At 44.0% G+C, this 27,569-nt stretch overlaps 1 protein-coding gene across 4 annotated transcripts in view; it reads left to right on the forward strand.

Annotated features, from left to right (window-relative positions):
• LOC145344813 (uncharacterized) overlaps nucleotides 1–27,569 on the forward strand; it is a 1,415,987-nt gene that overhangs the window by 740,443 nt on the left and 647,975 nt on the right. For all 4 annotated transcript variants that reach the window (XM_080191980.1, XM_080191983.1, XM_080191981.1 and 1 more), the window contains one exon: nucleotides 18,273–18,436. In XM_080191980.1, coding sequence (XP_080048106.1) covers nucleotides 18,273–18,436 — 164 coding nt within the window. The remainder of the gene's footprint in view (nucleotides 1–18,272; nucleotides 18,437–27,569) is intronic.

The raw sequence follows: 27,569 nt of genomic DNA on the forward strand, positions 1-27,569 counted from the left end.
TGACAAAGAGACATGCTAAATTAGCAAGACAGTAAATGTTAGTCAGAATGCAGCCTTGAATTACTGAATAGAGTTTATTATTCATGATTGACCGTAAGGTTTTACAAGGCCTTTGGAACTGCCATCATCATAATGATAAAAACAATCTCAACTTCAATTTAGTTCATATTAAATTTAGTCTAATTTATTTCACTTTTTGAGTTAACTTACGGTTTTAATGCTTTTACGAAATGAAGTTGTCATGTAGAATTACACAGTAAAACTATGGCCTGAGTGAAATATGGCCCAGATGTGCAGAATGATAGTCATTACTCATATTTGTGGTAATGTAATGTCAGTATAATGACTCTTTGATTTGCTAAATTGACATTGGTTATTTGCTGAATCAAGTTTCATTATCTTTGACCCAAATGTTAAGAAGTGCGAGTGAGACTGATTCATGTAGAAATAAACATTTTGTACTACAGTTCTATAGTGGAACCATGACTTCCATATTGAAATCCCATCACTTCCCAAAATTGCCTTGCTCCTTACTGTGTTTAATAAGTCTGTTGTAAGAAGTTACAAAATCAAAAAATTGTTTGAAGGAGGCAGTTTGGCACATTGTGTCTGCACCAGCTCACCGAATGAACAGTTCTCCCACCTTCTCTCTCCCAACCCCGAACACCCAACTCTGTACATTCTTCCCTTTTTCTCTTTCAGATAATACTATTTTGAATGCTTTGATTGAACCTAGCTCCAATAACTCTCAGGCAGTTCATTCAAGATGTGAACACTCACTGTGTGAAAAAGATGTTTCTCATGTCGCTATTGCTAATTACATTAAATCTTTGCCTTCTCATTCTCCATCTGCCCCTGCGTGGGAACTGTTTCTCCCTATGTGCTCTGTCCAGACCCCTCATGATTTTGAATGCATCCATCAAATCTGAAGATATGCACATGCATTAGACGAAGAAGGTCTTAAGAGTTATGAAATCTTCCTATCTATCCTTCACTTCAGCATTTTAGTCAAGAGAGGATGTCAGATGCAGCTGAACCTTTGATTTAGAAGCTTGAGTATAATTAAATAATTAGATTAAATAAAATTCTAATGCCACCAGTGCAGTACTAAGACAACTGTACTGACAGAGGTGCTATCTTTCAGATGGAATATGAAGCCCCATCAGCCTTCTCAGTTGGGTATTGTAAATCCTACTGCATTATTTCAAAGAGGAACAAGAGCATCCATCCTGGTGTCCTGGCAATATTCCTCCTTCAATCAACTTCAGAAACAGACAACCTGGTCATTGTCATGTTGCTGTTAGTGGGAGTCTACATTCGCAAAATGGTTGCTACTCTTCCTTTATTAGAACAGTCTTAGCATTTCAAAAATAATTGGTTGCCTTGAAAGCACTTTGGGTGACCCATGGTTGTCCAAAGTGCTGTAAGGACATAGGCCATTCTTTTTCTTCAACATCATCATCTGGTCCCTGTCAAATTGCTATTCTGGGAGCTTGATGGACATAAATTGGCTGTTGTTTCTCACACGTTACATACAAATTAGCAGCACTTTTACCCCTTGAACCTGCTCTACCATTCAGTAAGATTATGGCTGATCTGATTGTGGCTTCAACTCATGTTAAGAACATAGAATATTGAGCAGTACAGCGCAGGAACAGGCCCTTCGGCTTATGATGTTGTGCTGAACATGATGCCAAATTAAACTCGTCTCTTCTGCCTGATCTTGGTTCACATCCCTCTGTTTCTTATATATGCTTGTGCTTATCTAAAAGCCCTTTAAATGCTCCTATCATATTTGCCTCCACCACCACCACCATCACCACTCCTGGCAGTACATTCCTGACACCTACCACTCTCCGTGTAAAAACTTGCCCCTCACATTGCAACATGACATCCTAACTTTTGTACTCAATTCCCTGATCAATAAGACAGGCATGCCGTACACCTTCATTACCACTACTTGTGTGGCCACTTGCAAGGAGCAATGGACTTGAACCCCCTAAGATCCCTCAATGCTCTTCAGCGTCCTGCCACTAATTGTATACTTACCCGTAACATTTAAGCTCCCAAAATGCAGCACCTCACACTTGCCTGGATTAAACTCCATCTTCTGTTTTTCTGCCCATATCTGCAATTGAACCATATCCCGTTGTACACTTTGACAACCTTCTATGCTATCCATAATTCCATCAACCTTAATGTCATCTGCAAACTTACTAACCCACCCATCTAGTTTTCATTCAAGTCATTTATAACAGAAACAGCAGAAGTCCCAGTACGGATCCATGCAGAACATTACTAGTCACGGATCTCCAGCCAGAAAAACAACCAGTTCGGAACCAAGTGGCCAAGTCAACATGGATCCCATGTTTCTTAATCTTCTGAATGAGCCTACCATAAGGTACCTTGTCAAAAGCGTCACTAAAATCCATAGAGACAACAACCACTGCTGTACCGCCATGGATCACCTTCACCGCCTCCTTGAAAAAAAATCAATCAAGTTAGTTAAGGCATGACTTGCCCTGCGCAAAGCCATGCTGAATTTCCTTAATTAGGTCACGCTTTTCCAAATGCAGGCCAATCCTATCCCTAAGAATCCTCTCCAAAGTCTTCCCCGCCACTGATGTGAGACTTACCGGTCTATAATTTTTTGGATTATCCCTATTTCCTTTCTTGAACAGAGGAATAACAGTAGCTACTCATCAATCCTCCGGGACCTCTCCAATTGCTACAAAGATCTTTGTCAGGACTTCAGCAATCTCCTCTCTTGCCTCTCTCAATACCCTGGGGTAGATCCCATCAGGCCTTGGGGACTTATCCACATTAATGCTCTGCAAGAGATTCAACATCACTTCTTTCTTGATTTCAAAATGCCCCAACATGTTAGCATAATCCACATTAATCTCACTATCCTCTATGTCCTTCTCCTTGGTGGATACCAATGCAAAGTACTCATTTCAGCCCACATCCTTTGTCTCCAAGCACAATAGTTCCTTTATCCTTGAGTGGTCCTGGCCTATCCCTTGTTATCCTCTTGTTTTTAACGTATCTACAAAATGCCTTAGATTCTCTTTAACCCTACTTGGCAAGGTCATTCCATGGCCTTTCAGTACTCTCTTAATTCCATGCTTGAGTTCTTTTCTGCTTTCTTTACATTCCTCTCCAATTTTAGCTTCCTCAACCTTATATATGTTTTTTTTCTCTTTTTGACTAAATTCACAACCTCCTTCATGATCCAACAGTCCCTTATCTTACCATCCTTGTCCTCACTGGAACTTGCCAGTCCTGAACTCATCAGTAGATCTTTAAACAACTCCCAAATGTGGACTTGTCTGACATCAGCTCCTCCAATTAACTTTACCTAGGTCCTGCCGAGTAATTTGCCCTCCCCCAATTGAATACCTTCCCACAAGATCCAGACCTGTCCTTATTTATTACTCCTAAAACTTAGGGAGGTGTGATAACTGGTTCCAAAATGCTCTCCCACTGAAAGATCAGTGACCTGGCCAAGCTCATTAGAAAGTACAAGGTACAGTTTGGCTCCTCCTCTAGTTGGACTATTCACATGCTGTTTCAAGAAACCCTCTTGAATGCACCCAATAAATTCTGCCCGTCTTGCTCTTAGAATGTCTCAGCCAATGTTGGGGAAGTTAAAGTCACCAACTATCACAAACCTGTTGTTATTGCATCTTTCCATAATCTGCTCACATACTTGTTCCTCAATGTCCTGATGGCTATCGGGAGGGTTGAGGTGGTGGGAGTTGGGTGGGGTAATTGGAAGGGGAGGTGGTATAGTATAATCCCATCAGAGTGATTGCACCAAAGAACAAAGAAAATTATAGCACAGGAACAGGCCCTTTGGCCTTCCAAGCCTGCACTAATCATGCTTCCCGTCTGAACTAAAACTCTCTACCCTTCTGGGGACCATATCCCTCTATTCCCATCCTATTCATGTGTCCAGACGCCCCTTAAAAGTCACTATCATATCTGCTTCCACTATCCCCCCCAGCAGTGAGTTCCAGGCACCCAGCAGCCCCTATGCAGACAACTTGCCTCATGCATCTCCTTTCAACCTTGCCCCTCGCCCCTTCAATCTATGCCCACTCGTAATTGACTCTTCCATCCTGTGAAAAAGCAGACTATCCACTCTGCCCGTGACCCTCACAATTTTATAGACTTATTTTTTAGCTCTACCCATAATGCTTCAGTGGATGAGCTATCTAGTATGCCTTCTCTGAGTGCAGTTCTGACATTCTCCCTGATAAGTAATGCAACTCCTGCACCTCTTTTATCTCCCTCTCTATCTCACCGAAAACATTGAAACCCTGGAACATTGAGCAGCCAGTTCTGTCCCTCTCTCAACCAATATTCTGTCCACTCTCCAATAACCTTTCACTCTCTTGATATTCAAGACTCTATTTATCTCCACCTTCAAAATTTTCAATGACCCTGCCTCCACCTGTCTCTGAGGAAAAGAGTTTCCTGGACTCAAACTCCCTGAGAGAAAGAAATGTTCTTCATCTCCATCATAAATTTTTAACCTAGATCTCTCCCACAAGGGTGAAACATCTTTAACCATCAACCATCAGGCAAGTTGGAGCAGAATTTTCTCCAGTTAAACACTGAGAAGACTGAAGCCAGTGCTTTTGATTCCTACTTCAAATTCATTTCCTAGCTACAGATCTATCCTTCTCATTGGCAACCGTTTGAGATTAAACCAATCTGTTTGCAACCTTGGTGTCATACTGGATCCTCAGATGAGTTGCCAACCAAATAGTCACACTATCTCTAACACCATCTATTCCCACGTCTGTAATGTTACTTGACTTCAATCGTGTTTCAGCTTATCTGCTGCTGAAACTTTCATTCATGTCTGTGTCACCTCGAGACTTGACTATTCCAAAGCACACTGGTTAGTCTCCCACATTCTATCCTTCACACATTTCAGGTCATTCAAATTTGTGCTGCCCATGTCTTACCTTGCAAACAAGTCCTCTTCCTCTATTAACCCTCTGCTCACTGGCCTACACTGGTTCCCAGTCAAGCAATATCTTGATCACAGAGTTCTCATCCTTGTCTTCAAATCTCTCCACATCCCTGTTCTTGTCCCTCTTTATGTCTGTAATCTTCTCCAAACCGACAGCCCTTCAAAACATCTGATTCCTCTAATTCTTATGCATTTCCAACCATAAATGCTCCATCACTGAGATTTCAGTTGCCTGGGCCCTAAGCTGGGGAGTTCCCTTCCTACACCTCTTCACCTCTCATTTTCTCCCTTGAACACAGTCCCTAAAACCAGTATTTTGATCACCTGACCTATTATCTCCTTGTGTGGTGAAGTGCCTGACTTTGTTTTATAATTCTTCTGTGAAGCACCTTGGGAGATGTTAATATGTTCAAGTGCTTTGTAAATAGTATATATTACTGCTATTGCAAAGCACTGAAGTAAATAGATTACAGCACAGGAAAAGGCTCTTCGGCCCTCCAAGCCTGCACTGACCACACTGCCCGACTTAACTAAAATCCCCTACCTTTCCGGGGACCATATCCCTCTATTCCCATTCTATTCATATACTTGCCAAGATGTTCCTTAGAAGTCACAACTGTATCCACTTCCACTATCTCTCCTGGCAACAAGTTCCAGGCACCCACTATTTTCTGTGTAAAAAAATCTGCCTTGCACATCTCCTTTAAACCTTGCCCCTTGCACCTTAAACCTATCTCCCCTAGTAATTGATTCTTCCACCCTGGGAAAAAGCTTCTGACTATCCATTCTGTCCATGCCTCTCATAATCTTGTAGACTTCTATCAGGTTGCCCCTCAACCTCCTTTGCTCCAGTGAGAACAAATCAAGTTTCTCCAACTTCTCCTCATAGCTAATGCTCTCCATAGCAGGCGACATTCTGGTAAATCTTTTCTGTATCCTCTCCAAAGCCTCAACATCCTTCTGGTAGTGCGGCGACCAGAATTGAACACTATATTCCATGTGCAGCTTAACTAAGATTCTATAAAGCTGCAACACATGACTTGCCAATTTTTAAACTCAATAGCCTGGCCGATGAATGCAAGCATGCCATCACTCAAAGTGTGGTGAATCTCTGGAATTCTCTGCCCGTTGAAGTGGTGGAGGCTGCCTCGCTAAATATTTTTAAGAAGCGGGTTGATGGGTTCTTGATAAGAGAGGGGATTAAGGGTTATGGGGAGAGGGCGGGAAAGTGGAGCTGAGCCACAACAGATCAGCCATGATCTTATTGAATGGCGGGGCAGGCTCGAAGGGCTAGATGGCCTACTCCTGCTCCTATTTCTTATGTTCTTATGTTCTTATGTTCTTATATGCTTTCTTGACTATCTTCTCCACCTGCATTGGCACTTTCAATGACCTGTGTACTTGTACACTCAAATCCCTTTGCCTATCCATACTCTTAAGAATTCTGCCATTTACTGTACATTTCCTAGCTGTATTAGACCTTCCAAAATGCGTTACTTCACATTTGTCCGGATTAAACTCCATCTGCCATCTCTCTGCCCAAGTCTCCAAATGATCTATATCCTGCCATATCCTCTGATGGTCCTCATCGCTATCAGCAAATCCTTTGTGTCGTCTGCAAACTTCCTAATCAATCCAGTTGTATTTTCCTCCAAATCATATATGTATGTTACAAACAGCAAAGGTCCCACCACTGATCCCTGAGGAATGCCACTTGTCACTGCCCTCCATTCAGAAACGTACCCTTCCACTGCTACCCCATCTTTGCCTGAACTAGTTTTGTATCCACCTTTCCAGCTCACCTCTGATCCCATGCAACTTCACCTTCTGCACCAGTCTGTCATGAGGGACCTTGTCAAAGGTCTTACTGAAGTGCATGTAGATAATATCCACTGCCCTACCCTCATCAATCATCTTTGTCACTTCCTCGAAAAACTTGATCAAGTTTGTGAGATATGACACCTCTTCACAAAATCATGTTGCCTCTCACTAATACGTCCACTTTTCCCAAATGGGAATAAATCCTATCTCGAAGAATCCTCTCCAATAATTCCCTACCACTGATGTAAGGCTCACTGGCCTGTAATTACCTGGCTTAGTCTTACTAACCTTCTTAAACAAAGGGAAGGGAAATGGTTTTTTTTAAAAATGATAACTTCTTTTAAAAATGGAGTGCAGCAAAGGTTTACTGGCCAGATTCCTGGGATGGCAGGGCTGTCATATGAGGAGAGATTAAGTCAGTTACAATTGTATTCATTGGAGTTCAGAAGAGTGAGAGGGGTGCTCATCGAAACTTATAAAATTCTAGACAAAATAGATTCAGAATGTTCCGATTGTGGGGGAGCACAGAATTAGGGGTCATAGTTTGTGGACAAGGGGTAAACATTTTAGGACTGAGGTGAAGAGAAATATTTTCACTTAGAGAATGGTAAGTCTGTGAAATTCACTATCACGGAAAGTGCTTGAGGCTAAAAACTTTGCGTGATTCCAAGAAATTAGATATAACTCTTAGACCTAAAGAGATCAAGGAATATGTGGTGAAGGCAAGATCAGGATATTGAATTTGATGATCAGCCATGATCATGTTGAATGATGGAGCAGGTTTGAAGGGCCATATAGCCTATTCCTGCTTCTATTTTCTATGCATGACTCTATAATTTTCCTCAATTAGCATAGACAATTCAAGATAGAGTACTAAAAATGTGTGCTCTGGGACTAGCTGTGACCTCAGCTAGGCTGTTCAGTACAGTTGTTACACTGGTATCTATCCGACAATTTGGGGATACAGTTGACAATTGCTGAGGTATGTGCTATCCACAAAAAGCAGAACCAAACCAACCTGGCCAATTACCGCCCCATCAGTGTATTTTCAATCACAAACAAAGTGATGGAAGGGGCCATTGACGGTGCTATCAACTGGCACGTACTTAGCAATAAGGATGGCACGGTGGTACAGTAGTTAACACTGCAGGGGCCCAGGTTCAATTCTGATCTTGGGTGATTGACTGTATGGAGTTTTCCCTGTATCTGCATGGGTTCCCTCAGAGTGCTCCAGTTCCCTCCTATAGTGCGAAGATGATAGGTTGTTTGGCCATGCTAAGTTACCCCTTAGTGTCCAAAGATGAGAGGTTTAGGGGGATTAGTTGGGTAAATGGTGGGGTTACGCAGATGGGCCTATGTGGGAAGTTCTGTTGGCGAGTCAATGCAGACTTAATGGACCTAATGTAGGGATCCTATGGATAACCTGCTCATGGATGCTCAGTTTGGATTCCGCCGAGACACTCAGCTCTTGATCTCATTACAGCCTTTGTTCAAACATGGACAAAAGAGCTTAATTTCAGAGGTGAAGTGAGAGTGTCTGCCATTGATATCAAGGTAGCATTTGACTGAGTATGACAACAAGAAGTCCAAGCAAAAATGAAGTCATTGGGAATTGGGAAAATTTCTGCATTGCTTAGTGTCATATACAGTGCAAAGAAAGACGGTTATAAGTTGTTGGAGGTCAATTACTTCAGTGTCAGAACATTACTGCTGTAGTTTCTCCAGTGCCCTCGGTACAATCATTTCATTTGCCTCAGCAATGACCCCCACCCCCACAATAATGTCAGAGGGTTGGATGCTCACTGATGGTTGCTCAGGGTTAAATATCATTCACAATCACCCTATTAATGAAGCAGTTCATGCCCAGGTAAATAAGTAGCAAGTGACATTGTGCTACTTAAGTACCTGACAAATGTCATCTGCAATGAAATAGTCTAACTCCACTAGCCATTCAATGGCATTTCATGAACTGAATCCCTCACTATCAACAATCTGGGAGTTACCATTAACCAGAAATTGAACAGAACCAGCCAGTGGCTACAAGAGCAGGTCAGAGGCTAGGGGTTTGGTACAAGTAACTCACCACCTGGCACATGAAAACTTGTCCTCCATCTGCAAAGCACAAATCAGGAGTGTGACGGGATATTCTCCACTTGCCTGATGAGTCCAGCTCCAACAATACTGAAAAGTTTGACACCATCCAGGACAGAGCAACTCATTTGATTGGCACCTTATCCAATGCACTAAACATTAATTCTCTTCACCACCTGTGAAGCGTGGCTGAAATATGTACCACTTACAAGATGCACTGCAGCAGCTTCTCCGGTTTCCTTTCCAAGCATGTCTCAAACCCGTGACTTCTTCCAGCAAAAAGGACAAGGGTGGCAGGCACTTCGGAACCCTTCTAAGTTCCCTGCCAGTTAAAACACCATCCTGAATTTTAATTAAAATTGCCAGTCCTTCACTGTTGATGTGTTGAAATCCTGGAGCTCCCACCCTATCAGTAGCGTGGGTGTATCTACACCTCATGGACAGCAGCAGTTCACAAGGTCAGCATAGTACCTCCTTCTCAAAGGCAATTAAAGATGTGGAGTAAATGCTGGCCTTATCTGCAATGCCACATGTCAAGACTGACTAAGAAGTAGACGTGGATGAGGAAGAATTGCACGAGGAAGAAAGACATACAGTGATATGTTGATTGGGTTAGATAAAGCCGTGGATGTTCATGTTTTAAGTTTATTCATTACTGTCTCAAGTAGGCTTACATTAACACTGCAATCCCACTGTGAAAATCCCATAGTCACCACACTTCAGCGCCTGTTCGGATACACTGAGGAAGAATTTAGCGTGGCCAGTCACCTGAAAAGCACATAAAAGCTGATGCAGACTCATTGGACTGAATGGCTGTTTCTGTGCTGCAATATCGTCTGTAATTCCAGGAAACAAAATTACCTTTTCATCCCAGAATTTTATGGTAGAATTTTTTGATAGGCCACTTAGAAACTGTGTTATTGAGTTCAGATATAGATCAGTGACATCTCTGTTTCTGCTGTATCTCGTGAGCTGAGATAGTTGGAAGTGTTGTTGAGATGTTAGCAGTTAATTTCACTGCCGAATGATTTGCACAAAGTATCTTTGATCCGTTACTTGGGCTGCTTTCAAAGCCAGTGCTACAGTAACAGTGATTGTGTGAGACTCCTGTTATTTAAAATCTACTCTGTGTGCAAATTTTTCTATGGACTGTTATTAAAACACCTCTCCTTGTTTACTTGAGTAGCAACAAAGTCAGTTGGCAATTCAATTTCAATTCTCCTCTTCAGCATAAAAAACAATCTACAATTGTTGTGTTGCAAGTAACATGCATCCCTTCTAGTATCTGTCAAATAAAGCAAAAAAACCTATTATACACCAGCTTTATCAAACCAGACCTGGCATTGCTTATTAGTATGCAAATTTCACCATCCTTTTGTTTAACAAAATAACGGCTATCAACATATCCAGCTGGACTTCAAGTTGGATTTTCATGGGGGGGGAGACTCAGCCAGGGTGGTGATTAGTGGACAGCAGGGGGGCAATATCTGGGGGCCAGTTGGAGCAGGATGACAGATCTCTCAGTGCACTGTGTACACACTGTGCCCCTGGAGCTTAGTAGCTGGCTTCCTGGCGTGAGTAGGCTCCACCCACTCTTTCCACTGGCAAGAATCACATTTTGGCTCCTTTTTTTTCCCTAAGTGCTGCATAATTGTGCCTGAGAGCTCACCCAAAAAAATGGGCGCTATTCTGTCCTGTTGGCATGCTTATTCAGCACTTTGAATTTTTTTGATGAGATTGCCTTCCCCCCTTCCACCCCCCCACCGACCCCCCCCGCCCCCCCCCACCCCACCCCCCCAGCCCTCCCACCTCCCTTAGCATTTTACTTCATCATAGCAATGCTCCTGAGGTTTGCCTCTGTTGGATACTGGTTGGGTTAGAATGGAGGATATAACGGCAACAGACGGTGGGTCTCAGGGTTGACACGAAAGGTAAGATGGAGCAGTGATGGTCAGTAAGGGCCATGGATTTGCATGGATGATTTGAGGAGTCATTTGGAGTGGGTTGGCAAGATTGGATTGGCATGATTTGCTGTGGATGGGAAGTGGATGTGGGGTCGTGAGTGATGAGGACTAGAAGGCCTAATATGTAACAGGGACCAAGTACCAGAGAACAGAGGTGGGCTTTTAACCAGCCCACCTGGCTCTGTTCTCCTCCTGAACTTCCTTTGCAGCCTGCTCGCTAGCTGTGTGATTTAATTGACAAGCATTTGAAACCCTTCCTTGCTCTCCTATCGCAATCTGACATCCCTTCCTTTATTTATTCATTTCGTCTCCCTTTGTAAAGCACCTTGGGCCATTTTAAAATTAAAGCCCTCTGTTAAAGCAGGGTGTTATTACTTCACTTTTATCCTGCTTTCACACACCTGTCAAGAAGTGAAGGAAGACGCATTTAAAACCTCAGACTGGAAATCTTTCCAACAATCTCCTGAACAATGTCCCCTTTCTAAAGAATGCACAGATATGCTGTCATTTTCCACTATGCTGTGCACAAATTATCTTGAAGTTTTCTGGACAGCTCGTGCAAAAAATCATGCACCAAACTTAATTTTGAAATGACTGATACATTTGTAATTTCTGTTATGCTTTTTTTCATCATTTACATGAGCCGTAAGGCCACACAAATCAGTATGACGTCCAGTTAGGTAGTGAGGAGACTTTAAGTGAGTGTAAATTAGTTTATACGATTGAGGCTGAAGTAACTGATACCAGTGTATTTCCTCTTTGAATTTTAAAATTTAATGTGCAACTTATTTCACTGTCAGTCCAGCAAACCAGGCTAAGGAGTCTGCCACGTGGGAAGCTTTTCAATGTCTAACCATGTTAACCTTGGTGGAGACTGGCTGGGCAAGGAGCTCTTGCCATGCACTGGACAGCATCACTGTCTTTCAGCTCCACATTTGAGTCCTATTGCAGGACCTGATGGTCACATCACGTGCATTTCTAACGCAGCCAAAGTGTTTAATCTTTCCAATTCGCTTGTGACGCACGGGACAAATCCTGGTTTCATTCCATGTTTGATGTGCCTGGGAGGCCTCTGGCTTGTGAGATGTTCCAGGACATACAAAGCTGCTGAAGCAGACATAGCTTGTGCTTCGTCTGCCTCAAGCATTTGAAGTGTCAGGAAGCCTTCTCGAAATCTAAATCTTAGGTCAGGGGTGAAAGTCTAAGAAATCTGTTCCTGTTGGGCGGCACGGTAGCACAGTGGTTAGCACTGCTGCTTCACAGCTCCAGGGTCCTGGGTTTGATTCCCGGCTCGGGTCACTGTCTGTGTGGAGTTTGCACATTCTCCTCGTGTCTGCATGAGTTTCCTCCAGGTACTCTGGTTTCCTCCCACGGTCCAAAGATGTGTGGGTTAGGTTGATTGGCCATGCTAAGAAATTGCCCCTTAGTGTCCAGGGATGTGTAGGTTAGAGGGATTAGTGGTATAATATGTAGGGATATGGGGGGTAGGACCTGGGTGGGATTGTGTTCGGTGCCGATTCGATGGGCCGAAGGGCCTCTTTCTGCACTGTAAGGTTCTATGATTCTATGATGTCAAATCCTCCTCCCAGCACCGTCCCGATCCATCACGCCAGTAAACCATCCCTACCCCATGCCGCTGAACTCATGACATCCATCCCAGGATGGATAACATCCCTTTCTCTTTTCCCTTTGACCTCCCTCCTTTCCCCATTCAATGCCCACCTGGGAATGCACCCCCACACCGCCACCAATTGACTCCAGTCCCCCAACAAACCCTCTCACTCCTCCTTGCCTTCAGTGAACATGAACTAGCAGCTGTGGTCATCCTGTCAGCAAGGCAGGTTCTTGAATGAGGAATTGATCAACGGCATTAGAAAACCTGAATTACAGCTTCCCCACAAATTTCTGATTGACCATCATCCTATGGAGCAGTTAAAATTGGCCCCTCTTACAGACAGGGCACAGATGTGGGGGAATTTTCTCTTCTTCCCACTTCTCTGGTTACTGTAACTTGTGTATTTCTGATCATATTACATATTATTAAATTATTCATTTGTGAGCTAAGCGCATCGCTGGCTAAGCCAACATTTATTCTCATCCCTGATTGCCCTTGAAAGATTGATGGTGGGCTGCCTTCTTGAGTCACTTAGCCTACAGTCCCTGTGGTCTAAGGATGCCCACAGTGCGACTAGGAAGGAAATTCAGGATTTCAACAGTGAAGGAGCATCAATATATTTTCATGTCAGGTGGTGAGTGGCTTGGAGGGGAACTTGCAACTGGTGGTATTCCTGAGTATCTGCTGCACCTGTCCTTCTAAATGGTAGGAGCCATGGGTTTAGAAGGTGCTCATGGATGGCACATACCAGCAGTATATGCCATCCAGTAGATGGCACATACTGCTGGCACTGTGGTTGGTGATCAAGGGAATGAATATTTAAGGTGGTGGATGGGATGTCAGTCGAATGAGTTACTTTGTCCTGGATGGTGTTAAGCTTCTTGAGTGTTGTTGGAGCTGCAATCATCCAGGCAAGTGGAGAGTATTCCCCCGCACTCCCAACATGTGCCTTGTACATGATGGACAAGCTTTGTGGAGCCAGAGAGGTGAGTTACTCTCTACAGAATTTCCAGTTTCTGACCAGCTCTTATAGCCACATGGCTGGCCCAGTTGAGTTTCTGCTCAGTGATAACCTGCAAGTTGTTGATAGTGGAGGGTACAGTAATGATAATGCCATTGACTGTGATGATGGCAGTGGTGATGGTAGATTCTCCTTTGTTGGAGATAGTCATTGACTAGCACTTGTGTGGCACAAATGTTACTTGCCGCTTTTCAGCCCAATACTAGATATTCTCCAGGTCTTGCTACAAATAGACACAGGCTGCATTAGTATCTGATGAGTGGTAACCATTTGATGGAAGGAAGATCCTTGATGAAGCTGCTGAAATTGGTTTAGCCCGTGTCAGTTTCCATAGGAGCTCCTGCAGCAGTGTTCAAGGATGAAGATGATTATCCTCCAACAACCACAATCATCTTCCAATCTGCCTGGCATGATTCCAAGAAGTAGAGCGTTTTCCGCTTATTCTCACTGATTTCTGTTTTTCTATGGCTCCTAGATGCCACACTTGGTCAAATGCTGCCTTGAAATCAAGAGCAATCATTCTCAGCTCTTGAGTTTGGCTCTTTTAACCACGTTTGGATCAAGGCAGTAAGGAGAACATGTATTACATTACACTATATTCCAGTGCAATCAGAAAAATCAAGCTTTCTTGTTTAAAAACAAATAAGTCAAATGATTATTGCAAAACCCAAATGTAAACCCAATACAAACTCCGTAGACGCATAACACAGACAGGAAAAGATGATTTCATAGAATTCTACAGTGCAGAAAGAGGCCCTTCGGCCCATCAAGTCTGCACCAACCACAATCCCTACCCAGGCCACACCCCCATATCCCACCCACTAATAGAACATAGAACATTACAGCGCAGAACAGGCCCTTCGGCCCACGATGTTGCGCCGACCAGTTAAAAAGCAATGACCCTCTAGCCTAAACCAAACCCTTTCCATCCATAAACCTATCCACGGATCTCTTAAACGCCCCCAAACTAGGCGCATTTACAACTGCAGCAGGTAGGGCATTCCAATCCCTCACCAGCCTCTGGGTAAAGAACCTACCCCTGACATCCGTCCTATAACTACCACCCCTTAATTTAAAGCTATGCCCCCTCGTGCTAGCTTTCTCCATCCGAGGAAAAAGGCTATCACTGTCCACCCTATCTAAATCTCTAATCATCTTATATGTTTCAATAAGGTCCCCTCTTAGCCGCCTTCTTTCTAACGAAAACAACCTCAAATCCCTCAGTCTCTCCTCATAGGACCTCCCCTCCATACCAGGCAACATCCTGGTAAACCTCCTCTGCACCCTCTCCAAAGCCTCCACATCCTTCCTATAATGTGGGGACCAGAACTGCACACAATACTCCAAGTGCGGACGCACCAGAGTCTTGTACAGTTGCAACATGATGCTGCGGCTCCTAAATTCAATCCCCCTACCAATAAATGCCAAGACACCGTATGCCTTCCTAACAACCCTATCTACTTGATTCCCAACTTTCAGGGATAATCCCTTAGAGGGATTATCCCTCTTAGAGGGATAATCCCTCTAATTTACACATCTCAGGGCACTAAGGGGCAATTTTAGCATGGCCAATCAACCTAAGCCGCACATCTTTGGACTGTGGGAGGAAACCCACGCAGACACGAGGAGAATGTGCAAACTCTACACGGACAGTGACCCAAACCAGGAATCGAACCCGGGTCCCTGGAGCTGTGCAGCAGCAGTGCTAACCACTGTGCTATCGTCCCACCCATGATTGCTCAAGATATGACATGCATGTAGACTTCCTGAAAGGTAACAGTGAAAGTCATCACTTCACAGTCCTTAATATGATGATACAATCTGTTGCAGTTGATGGCCTAGTGTTATTATCATTACACTATTAATCCAGAAACTCAATTAATATTCTGGAGACTTGGGTTTGAATCCTGCCACAGCAGATGATGGAATTTGAATTAAATTAAAAAAAACAGTAATTAAGAATCCACTGATGACCATGGAACTATTGTGGATTGTCGGAAAAACCCATCTAGTTCACTAACCTCTCTAAAGGGAAGGAAATCTGCCACCCTTACAGGGTCTGGCCTACACGTGACTCCAGAGCCACTGCAATGTGGTTGACTCCCAACCTTGGTCAACTGGGGGATAAATGCTGGCCAGCCAGTGATGCGCCATACCCCCCACTCCCCCAACCCCAACCCCCAAACCCCAACCCCACCCCCACCCCATTGTCATGGCTAATCCACTCAGCTTGCATAGCTTTGAACTGTGCAAAGAAACCAAAGCACCTGGAGTAAAGCCACTCCGACATGGGGAGAATGTGCAAACTCTGCACAGACAGTCACCCAAGGCCGGGTGCCTTGGTGGTTATTTTCCAAACGTCACCGGGTTCCGGGGAAGTGCCGGAAGATTGGAAAACGGCTAATGTTACGCCGTTGTTTAAGAAGGGTGGCAGGCAAAAGGCAGGGAATTATAGGCCGGTTAGTTTAACGTCTGTTGTGAGTAAAATGTTAGAATCCGTTATCAAGGAGGAAATAGCGAGGCATCTTGAGGGGAATTGCTTGATAGAGCAGACGCAGCACGGTTTCGTTAAGGGGAAGTTGTGTCTGACAAATTTATTGGAGTTCTATGAGGATGTGTCTAGGGCGATGGATAGAAGAGAGCCGGTGGATGTGGTCTTTCTTGATTTTCAGAAGGCGTTTGACAAGGTACCTCACAAGAGGTTATTGCAGAAGGTAAGGGGGCATGGAGTTGGGGGTAGGGTGTTAGCGTGGATAGAGGATTGGCTGTCAAATAGGAGGCAGAGAGTGGGGGTCAATGGGTGCTATTCAGATTGGCGGTTGGTGACTAGTGGAGTGCCCCAGGGGTCGGTGCTGGGGCCTCAGCTATTTACCATTTATATAGATGATCTGGAGGAGGGAACCAAGTGTATGGTGTCGAAATTTGCTGATGACACCAAGATTGGTGGAACGGCAAATTGCACAGAGGGTGTGGAGAGTCTGCAGAAGGATCTAGATAGGCTGGGCGAATGGGCCAGGAACTGGCAAATGGAATTTAATGTTGGCAAGTGCGAGGTGGTCCACTTTGGTAGGAATAATGGTAGGAAGGACTATTAAGTGGCGAAAAACTGCAGCAGGCGACGGTGCAGAGGGACCTTGGAGTCCTTGTGCATGAGCCGCAAAAACCCACCTTGCAGGTGCAGCAGGTGGCCAGGAAGGCTAATGGGATGCTGGCCTTCATCGCGAGGGGGATTGAATATAAAAGTAGGGAGGCCTTGCTGCAGCTGTATAGGGCACTGGTGAGGCCGCAGCTGGAGTACTGTGTGCAGTTTTGGTCGCCGCACTTACACAAGGATATTTTGGCCTTGGAGGGAGTGCAGAGGAGGTTTACTAGGCTGATGCCGGAGTTGAGGGGGTTGAGCTATGAGGAGAGGCTGAATAAACTAGGCTTGTACTCGTTAGAGTTTAGAAGAATGAGGGGAGATCTCATTGAGACATATAAGATGATGAATGGGATGGATAGGATAGAGGTGGAGAGACTCTTCCCGCTCAGAAAGGACAGTAGGACTAGGGGGCACAGCCTCAAGATAAAGGGGGGGCGGTTTAGAACGGAGTTGAGGAGGAACTTCTTCACTCAAAGGGTGGTGAATCTCTGGAATTCTCTGCCCGTTGAGGTGGTGGAGGCTGCCTCGTTAAATATTTTTAAGACGCGGGTTGATGGGTTTTTGATAAGCGAGGAGATTAAGGGTTAGGGGAGAGGGCGGGAAAGTGGAACTGAGCCACGACAGATCAGCCATGATCTTATTGAATGGTGGGGCAGGCACGAAGGGCTAGATGGCCTACTCCTGCTCCTATTTCTTATGTTCTTATGCTCTTATGGAATTGAACCCAGGTCCCAGGCGCTGTGAGGCAGCAGTGCAAGCCGCTGTGCCACCCTCAAGGATTCTTTCCTGGTTCCTTGAAAAATTTTTTGGATTTTCCAGCTCCAGTGAACAAATCTTACCCTGCAGTTTTAATAAATTAAAACCTTTCATTGCTGAGAGGATCTCCAGACAGGGTCCTTCCGTATCTTGGACTGGGAGCCATTTCTTATACTAACTGACTACTGGCTGTTCAAAAAAAAATCATTTATAGACCATCAGTTACGGAGTATTTTTCATCATATGCTGTCTCCTTGTCACATCTGTCACATAATTATGCCACTTTCCTCTCCCCCCGCACCCACCCCCCCAAGCATTGGTTTCTATTATGTTAAAATTATTTGTGAGTTACTACTCAGCTGTCATTGTGCGCACATCTGCTTTTAGAACAAATCATCATGGACTTTCAATTTGAGCAGGAGAGCAAGGAAGAATGTGAAAAATACTTGCCTCATTTTCTGGCAGCAATTGAGATATGAAATATGACCATGTTTGACTGGTCGCTTATTGTGTTGCCTCTGAGTTAATGTATTTCTGAAGGGCATTTATTTGCTGCTCCAAATTCATTCTGTGCATTGTCTCCTGTAGCTAACTGGAAAACCACTCGTTTGCCTAATAGCTCACATTGCTCACCATCACTTTTATCTTTTCAGCTCCTGATCTCATGCTACATGTGGCGTAAGCAAGTGGCCAACTGCACACTGCCCGTACACTAGATTCTGCCATCTGTTTTGCCGTTCCTCATATTTGTGTTAAATAACTGGAGTAGTTATGGTGCAATGCCAAACTTTATTAAACGGCCTTATTTGTGTGTATTTTTTTTACCTTTTGCCCACAAACCTACCCGCCCATCCCCGCCTGCTCACATCCTACAGCCTTGTGCGAATGGTGGCCGTTGTTTCTTGAGTGAAGACATGAGGAGAGTGTGCGTCTGTGCAGCTGGCTGGACTGGACGGAGGTGCACGCTTAACAGAGATGAATGTAGGGACCACTGGTGTCAAAATGGAGGCATCTGTGAAGATGGAATCAATGCCTACAGGTACCAACATATTTAAGATCAGCTGCAAACTTAGTTTAGCTCAGATTCTACCGCCACCGCCGCCCCCCCCACCCTCCCATCTTTTGTTTTGCTGCATAATCATTCTTTCTCAAAGTATAAAGAACAACAAAGAACAACACAGCACGGGAAACAGGCCCTTCGCCATTTCCTCCTCCTCTTTGACATATTTTGAGATGTCCTGTGTTACCTGGCACAATGAGCCAAAGCTGCAGTCTGCAGCTGTGGATAATAATTGTTATCAGATTACTCACTCATGGAGGATTACAGTGTTTGCAACGCAGATTCACCAGACTGATACTCAGGTTAAAAACAGCCAAATTATAAGGACGGGCTGCATTGATTAGGCATTAGACTGAAAACAAAATATTGTGGACGTTGGAGATCCAAAATTAAAACCAAAAGTGCTGGATAAACCCAACAGATTTGGCAGCATTTGTGGAGAGAGAAACAGAGTTATTAGAGAAATAGAGTTTTTGAACTCAATATGACTCTTAATTTTCTGAAACATTAACTCTTCTTCTCTCTCCACAGATGCTGCCAGACCTGCTGAGTTTTTCCAGCACTTTGTATGTTGGTTGCACAGATTAGTCCTATATTCTGTTTTGTTTAGAGGATTATCGATGATTTAATTCTGGTGTTTAAGGTGATTCATGGAGCTGATAGATGGCAATTATTTCCTCCAGTGAAGGGTGATAAACTTCAAAATTGTATTCAAGAATGAAGTCCAGATTCCATTAATCATGACAAAAGGTGTGACCAGGGACTGAAGTAACATCTGGAAGTCTAAAAGCATTAATATGAAGTTGAAAAATGTCTATTACAGTCACTGCACTTTATGGGCGAGATTGTCCAGCTGCATCTACCCAAGGTCCGCCTTGTTGTCCAACGAGGGGCATACACACGATGGGTCGTACTTGGGCTGCTCTTGGTTGTTCGAGATTGGCCTAGTGCTTCATGTTGTTAGTGTACGCTAAAACTGGACCAGATACTGGGCAAGACGACAGCTCAGTGACTATCGCTGATTGCTGTGCAGACAAATGGATTTGGGCCAGTGTCTGTGGGAGTTTGCGCATTCTCCCCGTGCTTGCGTGGGTTTTCTCCGGGTGTTCCGGTTTCCTCCCACACCCCAAAGATGTGCCATTGGGCTGATTGACAGTAATAAGTTGTCCCTAAATTAGACTCCCTCAATGTGGATGGCGATAAAACAAGAGATAAGGGTCATGGGTGGAGGGGGGGACTGGTAGTGTTAAAATGGTGGCACGGGCTCATTGGGCCGAAGGGCCTGTTTCCCAGGCTGTTTTTGTTCTTCTTTGTTCTTTGACCTTTAAAGTTATTAATCAATTTTTCCATCCCACCGGTGATAATTCCTGCAATGAATGGGACTAGATGCAAGAGTTGAATAATGAAGAAAGGGATGAAAGAGGAGAAAAGCATCTGAAACGAGGATACTCAGAATCAGCTGCATAATAGAAAAGTCAAATTAATGGGTTCAGTCAAAGAACAGAAGTGCAGGAGAGAAAAGTTCAGAGAGAAAAATTAGCCAAGTGCAGACACTGGAAATGGAGATCCAACAGCCTTGTGCTGGAAACAACTGAAGGAGAAATTGAGGGTGAAAAGGAATAATACAAATTGAGGTAGGTGGATAACATTGTGGTGCGGCTGAAGATAGAAACCAGAGAAGAAGCAAGTCAACGCCAGTAATCTCATTAAGGCTATGGTGACACTGAGCAAATGATTGGTGGGAGAGTCCAGAGCAAGGAGCAGAGCCTAAAGTTAAAGCTAGACTGTTCAGAGGTCATAAGACAATAAGATATTGGAGCAGAATTAGGCCATTTGGCCCATCAAGTCTGCTCCACCATTCAATCATGGTTAATACTTTTCTCAATCCCATTCTCCTGCCTTTTCCTCGTAATCTTTGATCCCTTTGCCAATCAAGAACCTATCCATCTTTGTCTTAAATACATTCAGTGTCCTGGCCTCCACAGCCTTCTGTGGCAATGAATTCCATAGGTTTGGCACACCCTGGCTTAAGAAATTCCTCTTCATCTTGGTTCTAAGGAGTCATCCCTTGATATCAGGAATCACTTCTTCACACAGAGGAGAGAAAATCTGGAACTGTCTTCCCCACAAAAAGCTGTTTAGGATAAGGGTCAATTGATAGATTTTTGATGGGTCAAGATATTAGAGATTGAGGAATCAAGAAATAGTTAATGGATTTAAGATGCAGATCAACCGTGACCTCATTAAATGACAGAACACACTCAAGGGGCCGAAGATCCTACCCATTTCTAATAGAGCATAATTGAAGCCCATTTTCTCCTTACTCGAGGGCCAAATCAGTGTGGTGTTCAGTCAAAATCATGGGATACCAATGAGAAGCGTGAATCCTTATTGATTTTTCTATCCTTAGTTTAGAATGTACACCAACCATTCCAGGTATTAGCTGAGTAAACTTTCTCTGGACTGCTCCTAATGCATTTACATTCTTTCTTAAATAAGATGACCATCTTATTGCGTTTGCTGCTACTATTGTTGGTGAGCCCAGATAGCTTGTGCAGGCAAAGATTAGCCTGGGATCTTTATTAATAATATTGTTCCACTCTGACTGTGTGCTGATCCAACAACATGCTAGATATAGTGTGGAAATTCCTATTTCACAGGGGAGTGGATAAGTGTGGCAATCTTTAAGCTGTGATTTTAATGGAGGTTTCAACTCTTCGAAATTAAATGGAATTTATGAATTGAAGTAAATAACCAGTTGCTGTGCAGTTATCTGATAATTTGCAAAACAGTAATCCTGGCTGTACGTGTTTTCATGAGAAATGATTTTACGAACATACGCACAAGGAGGCCTGCTCCACCATTTAATATCGGCTGATGTGATAGTAAGCTTACATCTGCATTCTGCCTACCACTGATAACCCTTTGCTTACCATGTATTAACCCTTTGCTTACCATGAATTTATCGACATCTGCCTGAAAAAATTCAAAGATTCTGCTTCTACCACCTTTTCATGAAGAAAGTAAAAAAGCAGCCTCTTCAACACCCAGAACACCCATCATGTGTTCAGCTGTTAAAAGAATCATACCCTGGGACTCTTTCTTAGTTGTTGGAATACATCTATTCTATGCATTCTGAGACATCCTCTTAAATGTTTGCCCCTGTTTCTGTATTGACTTATCCCTTCACCTAATTTGCCAATTCTCTTCAACAAGCTCAGCTTTCGTTTCCTCATAATTGCCCTTTTTAAGTTTAAAAACATAGGCTCAGAACCACATCTCTCTTCCTCATTGAATTCAATCATATTATGGTCACTGATACTTCACGATCAGATCATCAGTTACTCCCATCTCCTTGCACAATACCAGTAAAGCCTGCTGTCTGGTTGACTCCAGTACACGCTGCTCTGAGAAACTATCCCAAAAACATTGAAGAAACTTTTCAACGAGGCGACTTTTGTCCATCTGGTTTTTCCAGTCTTTATGTAAATTAAACTCTCTCATAATTATCACCGTACATTTCTGACAAGTTCCAATTATTTCTTCCTTTATGGTCCTGTGCACAACTCCCACAATTGACACCTTTACCATTCTTCATTTCCACCTTAACCATTTCCACGTCCTGGTTTCTTGAATTCAGGTCATCCCTCTCTATTGTGCTAATGCCATCATTAACTAAAGTTCAGCAGCAGACTGCTGTGCATCTGTGCAGCAACCGCCCTTCACATTTTAAGAAAAGGTTATGATTCATCATGTCTTCTCCAGCATTATTATTAACTGGCATCAGAAACATATTTTCTCTTTCTACTTTCACCCACTGCGCCCCCCCGCACCGTCTGCCTATCAAACTTCCCATTACATGACTCAATACTATCAGCTTAATCTAATCCACGTGGCAGCAAGTTCCACACTCTTTCCAATTGCTGTGATCTGGTTTGTGTCAACCCAGGCATTTGTCAATATGCTTAATCCGCCTACAGGTTATTCCAGAAGCTAAAAGCCCATAAATTTGTGGGGTTTCTGCCTGGCCCTCTTTTTAACTCCATTACAGGGAGACAGAAACTGACAACTTCTCACTTCCACTGCACCCCACTCATACCACCGTAGTTCACCGTCCCCTGGAATGTTCTGGCCCCCACCCAGGGCTGCCCAGTCCTGCCAGAAGTCAATGGACTCTTTGTCAGATGACCACCCACCTCAGCAGGGCCAGGAAATCATGGTGCTGGTTGTTTTGTGTCTCAGATGTTTCCAGAAGTGCCTTTGTATGAGGTGGAATTCCTGAAGCAAGCCGCTCGGCAAGATACACCATTTAGCCGGCTGAGCTGAAAATGGGGAGTTCCCTCGTCCAGAGTTCCCATTTGCAATGGCTCATTTGGGATTCAGCGTATCTCTGGGTTTAGTGCTAACAAAAGGAGGCAGCTACACCAAGTGAGCTCATGGGCAGAAGTAGATATCAGTTAGAAGGTCTAGCTCGGAGCCTGGAAGATGCAAGGGGCATTATCTGATCACGAATCTCTGATTACCTCCCTTGTGTAGAGGCAGCACAGTAGCACTGCTGCTTCACAGCTCCAGGGGCCCAGGTTCGATTCTCGGCTGGGGTCACTGTCTGTATGGAGTTTGCACATTCTTCTCGTGTCTGAGTTGGTTTCCTCTGGGTACTCCGGTTTCCTCCCACCGTCCAAAGAAGTGCGGGTTAAGTTGTCTGGCCATGCTAAAATTGCCCCTTAGTGTCCTGAAATGTGTAGGTTACAGGGATTAGTGGGTAAAATATATAGGGACACGGGGTTAGGACCTTGGGTGGGATTGTGGTCGGTGCAGACTCAATGGGCTGAATGGCCTCTTTCTGTCCTGTAAGGTTCTATGATTCTTCTACGATTGTGTAGGAAGCCAAAAGGACTATGGACTAGATGGGGGGAGGGTGGGGGGGAGAGAGGGGAGGGGGTGCAAATTTCATGGTAATACTTAAGAAATAGAGGGCTGAATGATTCATGATTGCAGAGTTTGGGCTGTCAGAGTTGATAACAGCCAGTGGAAACACAAACCAAGCCACAGCAATTGCCTGACTCAATGGGGAGAGTATAGCCAAGGGAAGAGTGTGGCCCATTGGGGACCAAGGGGCAATTTGTGGGTTGGAGCCAGAGGATATCAATAAAGTTGAATGCTTCACACCCATCTTCACCAAAGAGAAAAGAGCACAAAGGTACGGAACTCAAGGTGAGAGACTGTGAGATTATTGAACAAATTGACATAAGGAAGGACAAGGTATTGCTGGAGGTGTGGGCAAGCTTAAAAGTGGACAGGTCTTCAGGTCCAGATGAATGGTGTCCCACAATGCTGTGGGAGGCAAGAGAGGAGATTGCAGGGTCTCTGACCCAATTTTTAAATTGTTTTCTGGTCATGGGGGTGGTGCCAGAGAATTGGAGAACAGCTAATGTGGTTCCACTATTTAAGAAGTGTTATAGAGATAAGCCAGGGAACTGTGTGTTTCACATTAGTGGTAGGAAAGTTATCGGAGAAAATCTGAAGGAGCACCTCTAGCTCCTCTTGGAGAGGCAAGGTTTGATTAGGGATCGTCAGCTTGTCAGAGGGAGCACGTGCCTAACAAATTTGATTACATTTTTGTCAAGGTCACCAGATGTGCAGATGAGGGTAGGGCAGTTGATGTAATTTATATGGATTTTAGCAAAGCCTTTTACAAGACCCCACATGGGAGGCTTATAAAGAAGGTAAATGCACATGGAATACAGGCTACTTTGATAAAAATGGATTCAAAATTGGCTCAGTTGTAGGAGACAGTGGGCAAAGACAGATGGCTGCTTTAGTGACCAGTGGTGTATCACAGGGATCCATGCTGGGCTCCCTATTGTTCCTTATTTATATAAATGACATAGATGGCTGTGTAGTAGTAGGATCAGTAAGTTTGCCAATGCCACAAAAATTGGCCGGGTACTAACATGAGATAGACTGTCTTGGATACAAGAAGATATAGACATAATGGTCAAATGAGCAGATAAGTGGCAGATGGAATTTAACCACAAAAAGGATGAGGTGATAGACTTTAGAAGGAATAATTTGACGAGGAAATATTCAATGAATGGCATGATACTAGGAAGTTCTGTGAAACAAAGGGGCCTTGCCATGTTTATCCACAGATCTCTGAAAGTGGAAGACCATGTTAGTAGGGCGATGATATGAGATACGGGATACTTGGCATATGGGAGACTTGCCTTTAACAATCGAGGCATAGATTATAAAAGCAGGGAAGTTATACTGAAATTGCATAGGACTTTAGTGAGGCTTGAGTACTGTGTGTGGTTCTGATCTTGATTTGATTTGATTTATTATTGTCACATGTATTAGTATAAAGTGAAAAGTATTGTTTCTTGCATGCTTTACAGACAAAGCATATAGTACATAGGGGAGAAGGAAAAGTTTGAAGTTTATTTATCAGTGTCACCAGTTGGCTTATATTAACACTGCAATGAAATAACTGTGAAAATCCCCAAGTCCTCCCGGAGAGGAACATGTCCTCCTGCTGACCTCTTGTTCAAAGTGGGCCTAGGATGCATTATGCTCATCATGGAGGGGTGCATTGCCGCCACATTATAAGAAGGATATGATTGAACTGGAGAGGGTGCAAAGGAGATTCACCAGGATGCTGCCTAAGATGGAAAATCAAAGTTACTAAGGGAAATTGGATTGGCTTGGGTTTCTTTTGTTGGAGCAGAGAAGACTGAGGAGTGATCGAGGTGTACAAGATTATGAGGGGCATGGCCGAGTGGATAAGGAGCAGCTTGCTGTTCCCTTTAGTTGAAGTATCAGTCATGAGGTGACACAAAGTGAGGGCCAGGAAGATGAGGGGGGGTGACAGTCTGGAATGCGCCGCCTGCGATGATGGTAAAGCCGGATTGCCTCTCATACTTTAAAATGTACCTGAATGAGCACTTGGTGCTTCACAGCATTCAAGGTCAAGTGCTGGTAAATGGGACAACGTGGGAATTCATGTTTTTCACATGTGTCAGTACAGACTGGATGGACTGAAAGGCCTCTTCTGCATTGTATGATTCTATGATTCCCATTGTGCCTGTGTACGCTGTTAAGGCAACCACTTGACTGGTTAATGTTACATTCCCATCAATCCTACCTTCTAATATGGTAGCGATGGCATCAAGAAAGATTATGTGGTGTGGTGACATAAGAACATAAGAAATAGGAGCAGGAGGAGGCCGTCAAGCCCCTCGAGCCTGCCCCGCCATTCAATAAGATCATGGCTGATCTGAAGTGGATCAGTTCCACTTATCCGCCTGCTCCCCATAACCCTTAATTCCCTTATCGATCAGAAATCTATCTATCCGTGACTTAAACATATTCAACGAGGTAGCCTCCACCACTTCAATGGGCAGAGAATTCCAGAGATTCACTACCCTCTGAGAGAAGAAGCTCCTCCTCAACTCTGTTCTAAACTGACCCCCCTTATTTTGAGGCTTTGTCCTCTAGTTCTGGTTTCCTTTCTAAGTGGAAAGTATCTCTGCCTCTACCCTATCTAGCCCCTTCATTATCTTATATGTCTCTATAAGATCACCCCTCAGCCTTCTAAACTCCAACGAGTACAGGCCCAATTTACTCAATCTCTTCTCATAAGCTAACCCCCTCATCTCTGGTATCAACCTGGTGAACCTTCTCTGCACTCCCTCCAAGGCCAATGTATCCTTTCGCAAATAAGGGGACCAAAATTGCACACAGTACTCTAGTTGCGGCCTCACCAGTACTTTGTACAGTTGCAGCAAGACCTCCCTGCTTTTATACTCCACCCCCCTTGCAATAAATGCCAACATTCCATTTGCCTTCTTGATCGCCTGCTGCACCTGCAGACTGAGTTTTTGCGATTCATGCACAAGGACCCCCAGGTCCCTCTGCATAGTAGCATGTTGTAATTTTTCACCATTTAAATAATAGTCCATTTCACTATTATTCCTTCCAAAGTGGATAACCTCACACTTGCCAATGTTGTAATCCATCTGCCAGGTCCTCGCCCACTCACTCAGCCTATCCAAATCTCTCTGCAGACTTTCCGCGTCCTCCACGCAATTCGCTTTCCCACTCATCTTTGTGTCATCAGCAAACTTTGTTACCCTACACTCGGTCCCCTCCTCCAGATCGTCTATGTACATGGTAAACAGTTGAGGCCCCAGCACCGATCCCTGCGGCATGCCACTAGTCACCAACTGCCAACCAGAAAAGCACCCATTTATTCCAACTCTCTGTTTCCCGTTAGATAGCCAATCCTCAATCCACGCTAACACTTTACCCCCAACTCTGTGTACTTTAATCTTCTGCAGCAACCTTTTGTGTGGCACCTTATCAAATGCCTTCTGGAAATCTAAAACACCGCATCCACCGGTTCTCCTCTGTCAACCGCACTCGTTACAACTTCATAAAAATCCAGTAAGTGACACAGTGGATAGAACTGTTGTCTTACAGCACCAGGGGCCCGGATTGGATTCAAGCCTTGGCTGACTGTCTGTGTGGAGTTTTCATGTCACCCATGTCTGCATGGATTTTCTCCATTTGCTCCAACTTGCACCCACTCTGCAAAGATGTGCCAGTGAGGTGGATTTTGCTATGCTAAATTGCCCCTTCGTGACCCAAGATGTGTAGGTCAGGTGGATTGGCCAGAGGGGAGGGCCTGGGTCAGATGCTTTTTGGAGAATCGGTGAAGCTTTGATGGTCTTCTGCACTGTAGAGATTCTATGGAATGGCAGATACACAATCCGGTTCAAGCTTAAAGTTTTTGAAATGGCAAAGCAGATAATTCAAGATATTGGAGCAAATCAAAAAAGATTGGAGGAAGCTCTCAACACAGCTCAGACAGATGCTGAAAAATAAATGTGCAAACAAAAGAAAGCCAAGCATATGCTCACAGTTGGAAAATTAAGTTGCAAATTATATCATTGAAAATCATCAGAATGGCTCAGTTTCTCAACCATCTATCCAAATCTTCACCCAGAAATAAATAAGAGAAAATTAGACCCTGTAGGTCTCAAAGCCAGCCCTGATGGTGTACCAGGTTTATGAAGGGCAACAATTTTGTATTGTAACAAAAGATCAAGAT

The sequence above is a fragment of the Carcharhinus amblyrhynchos genome, chromosome 7, assembly GCF_965287045.1.
Source record: "Carcharhinus amblyrhynchos chromosome 7, sCarAmb.v2.hapA, whole genome shotgun sequence".
NCBI lineage: Eukaryota > Metazoa > Chordata > Chondrichthyes > Carcharhiniformes > Carcharhinidae > Carcharhinus > Carcharhinus amblyrhynchos.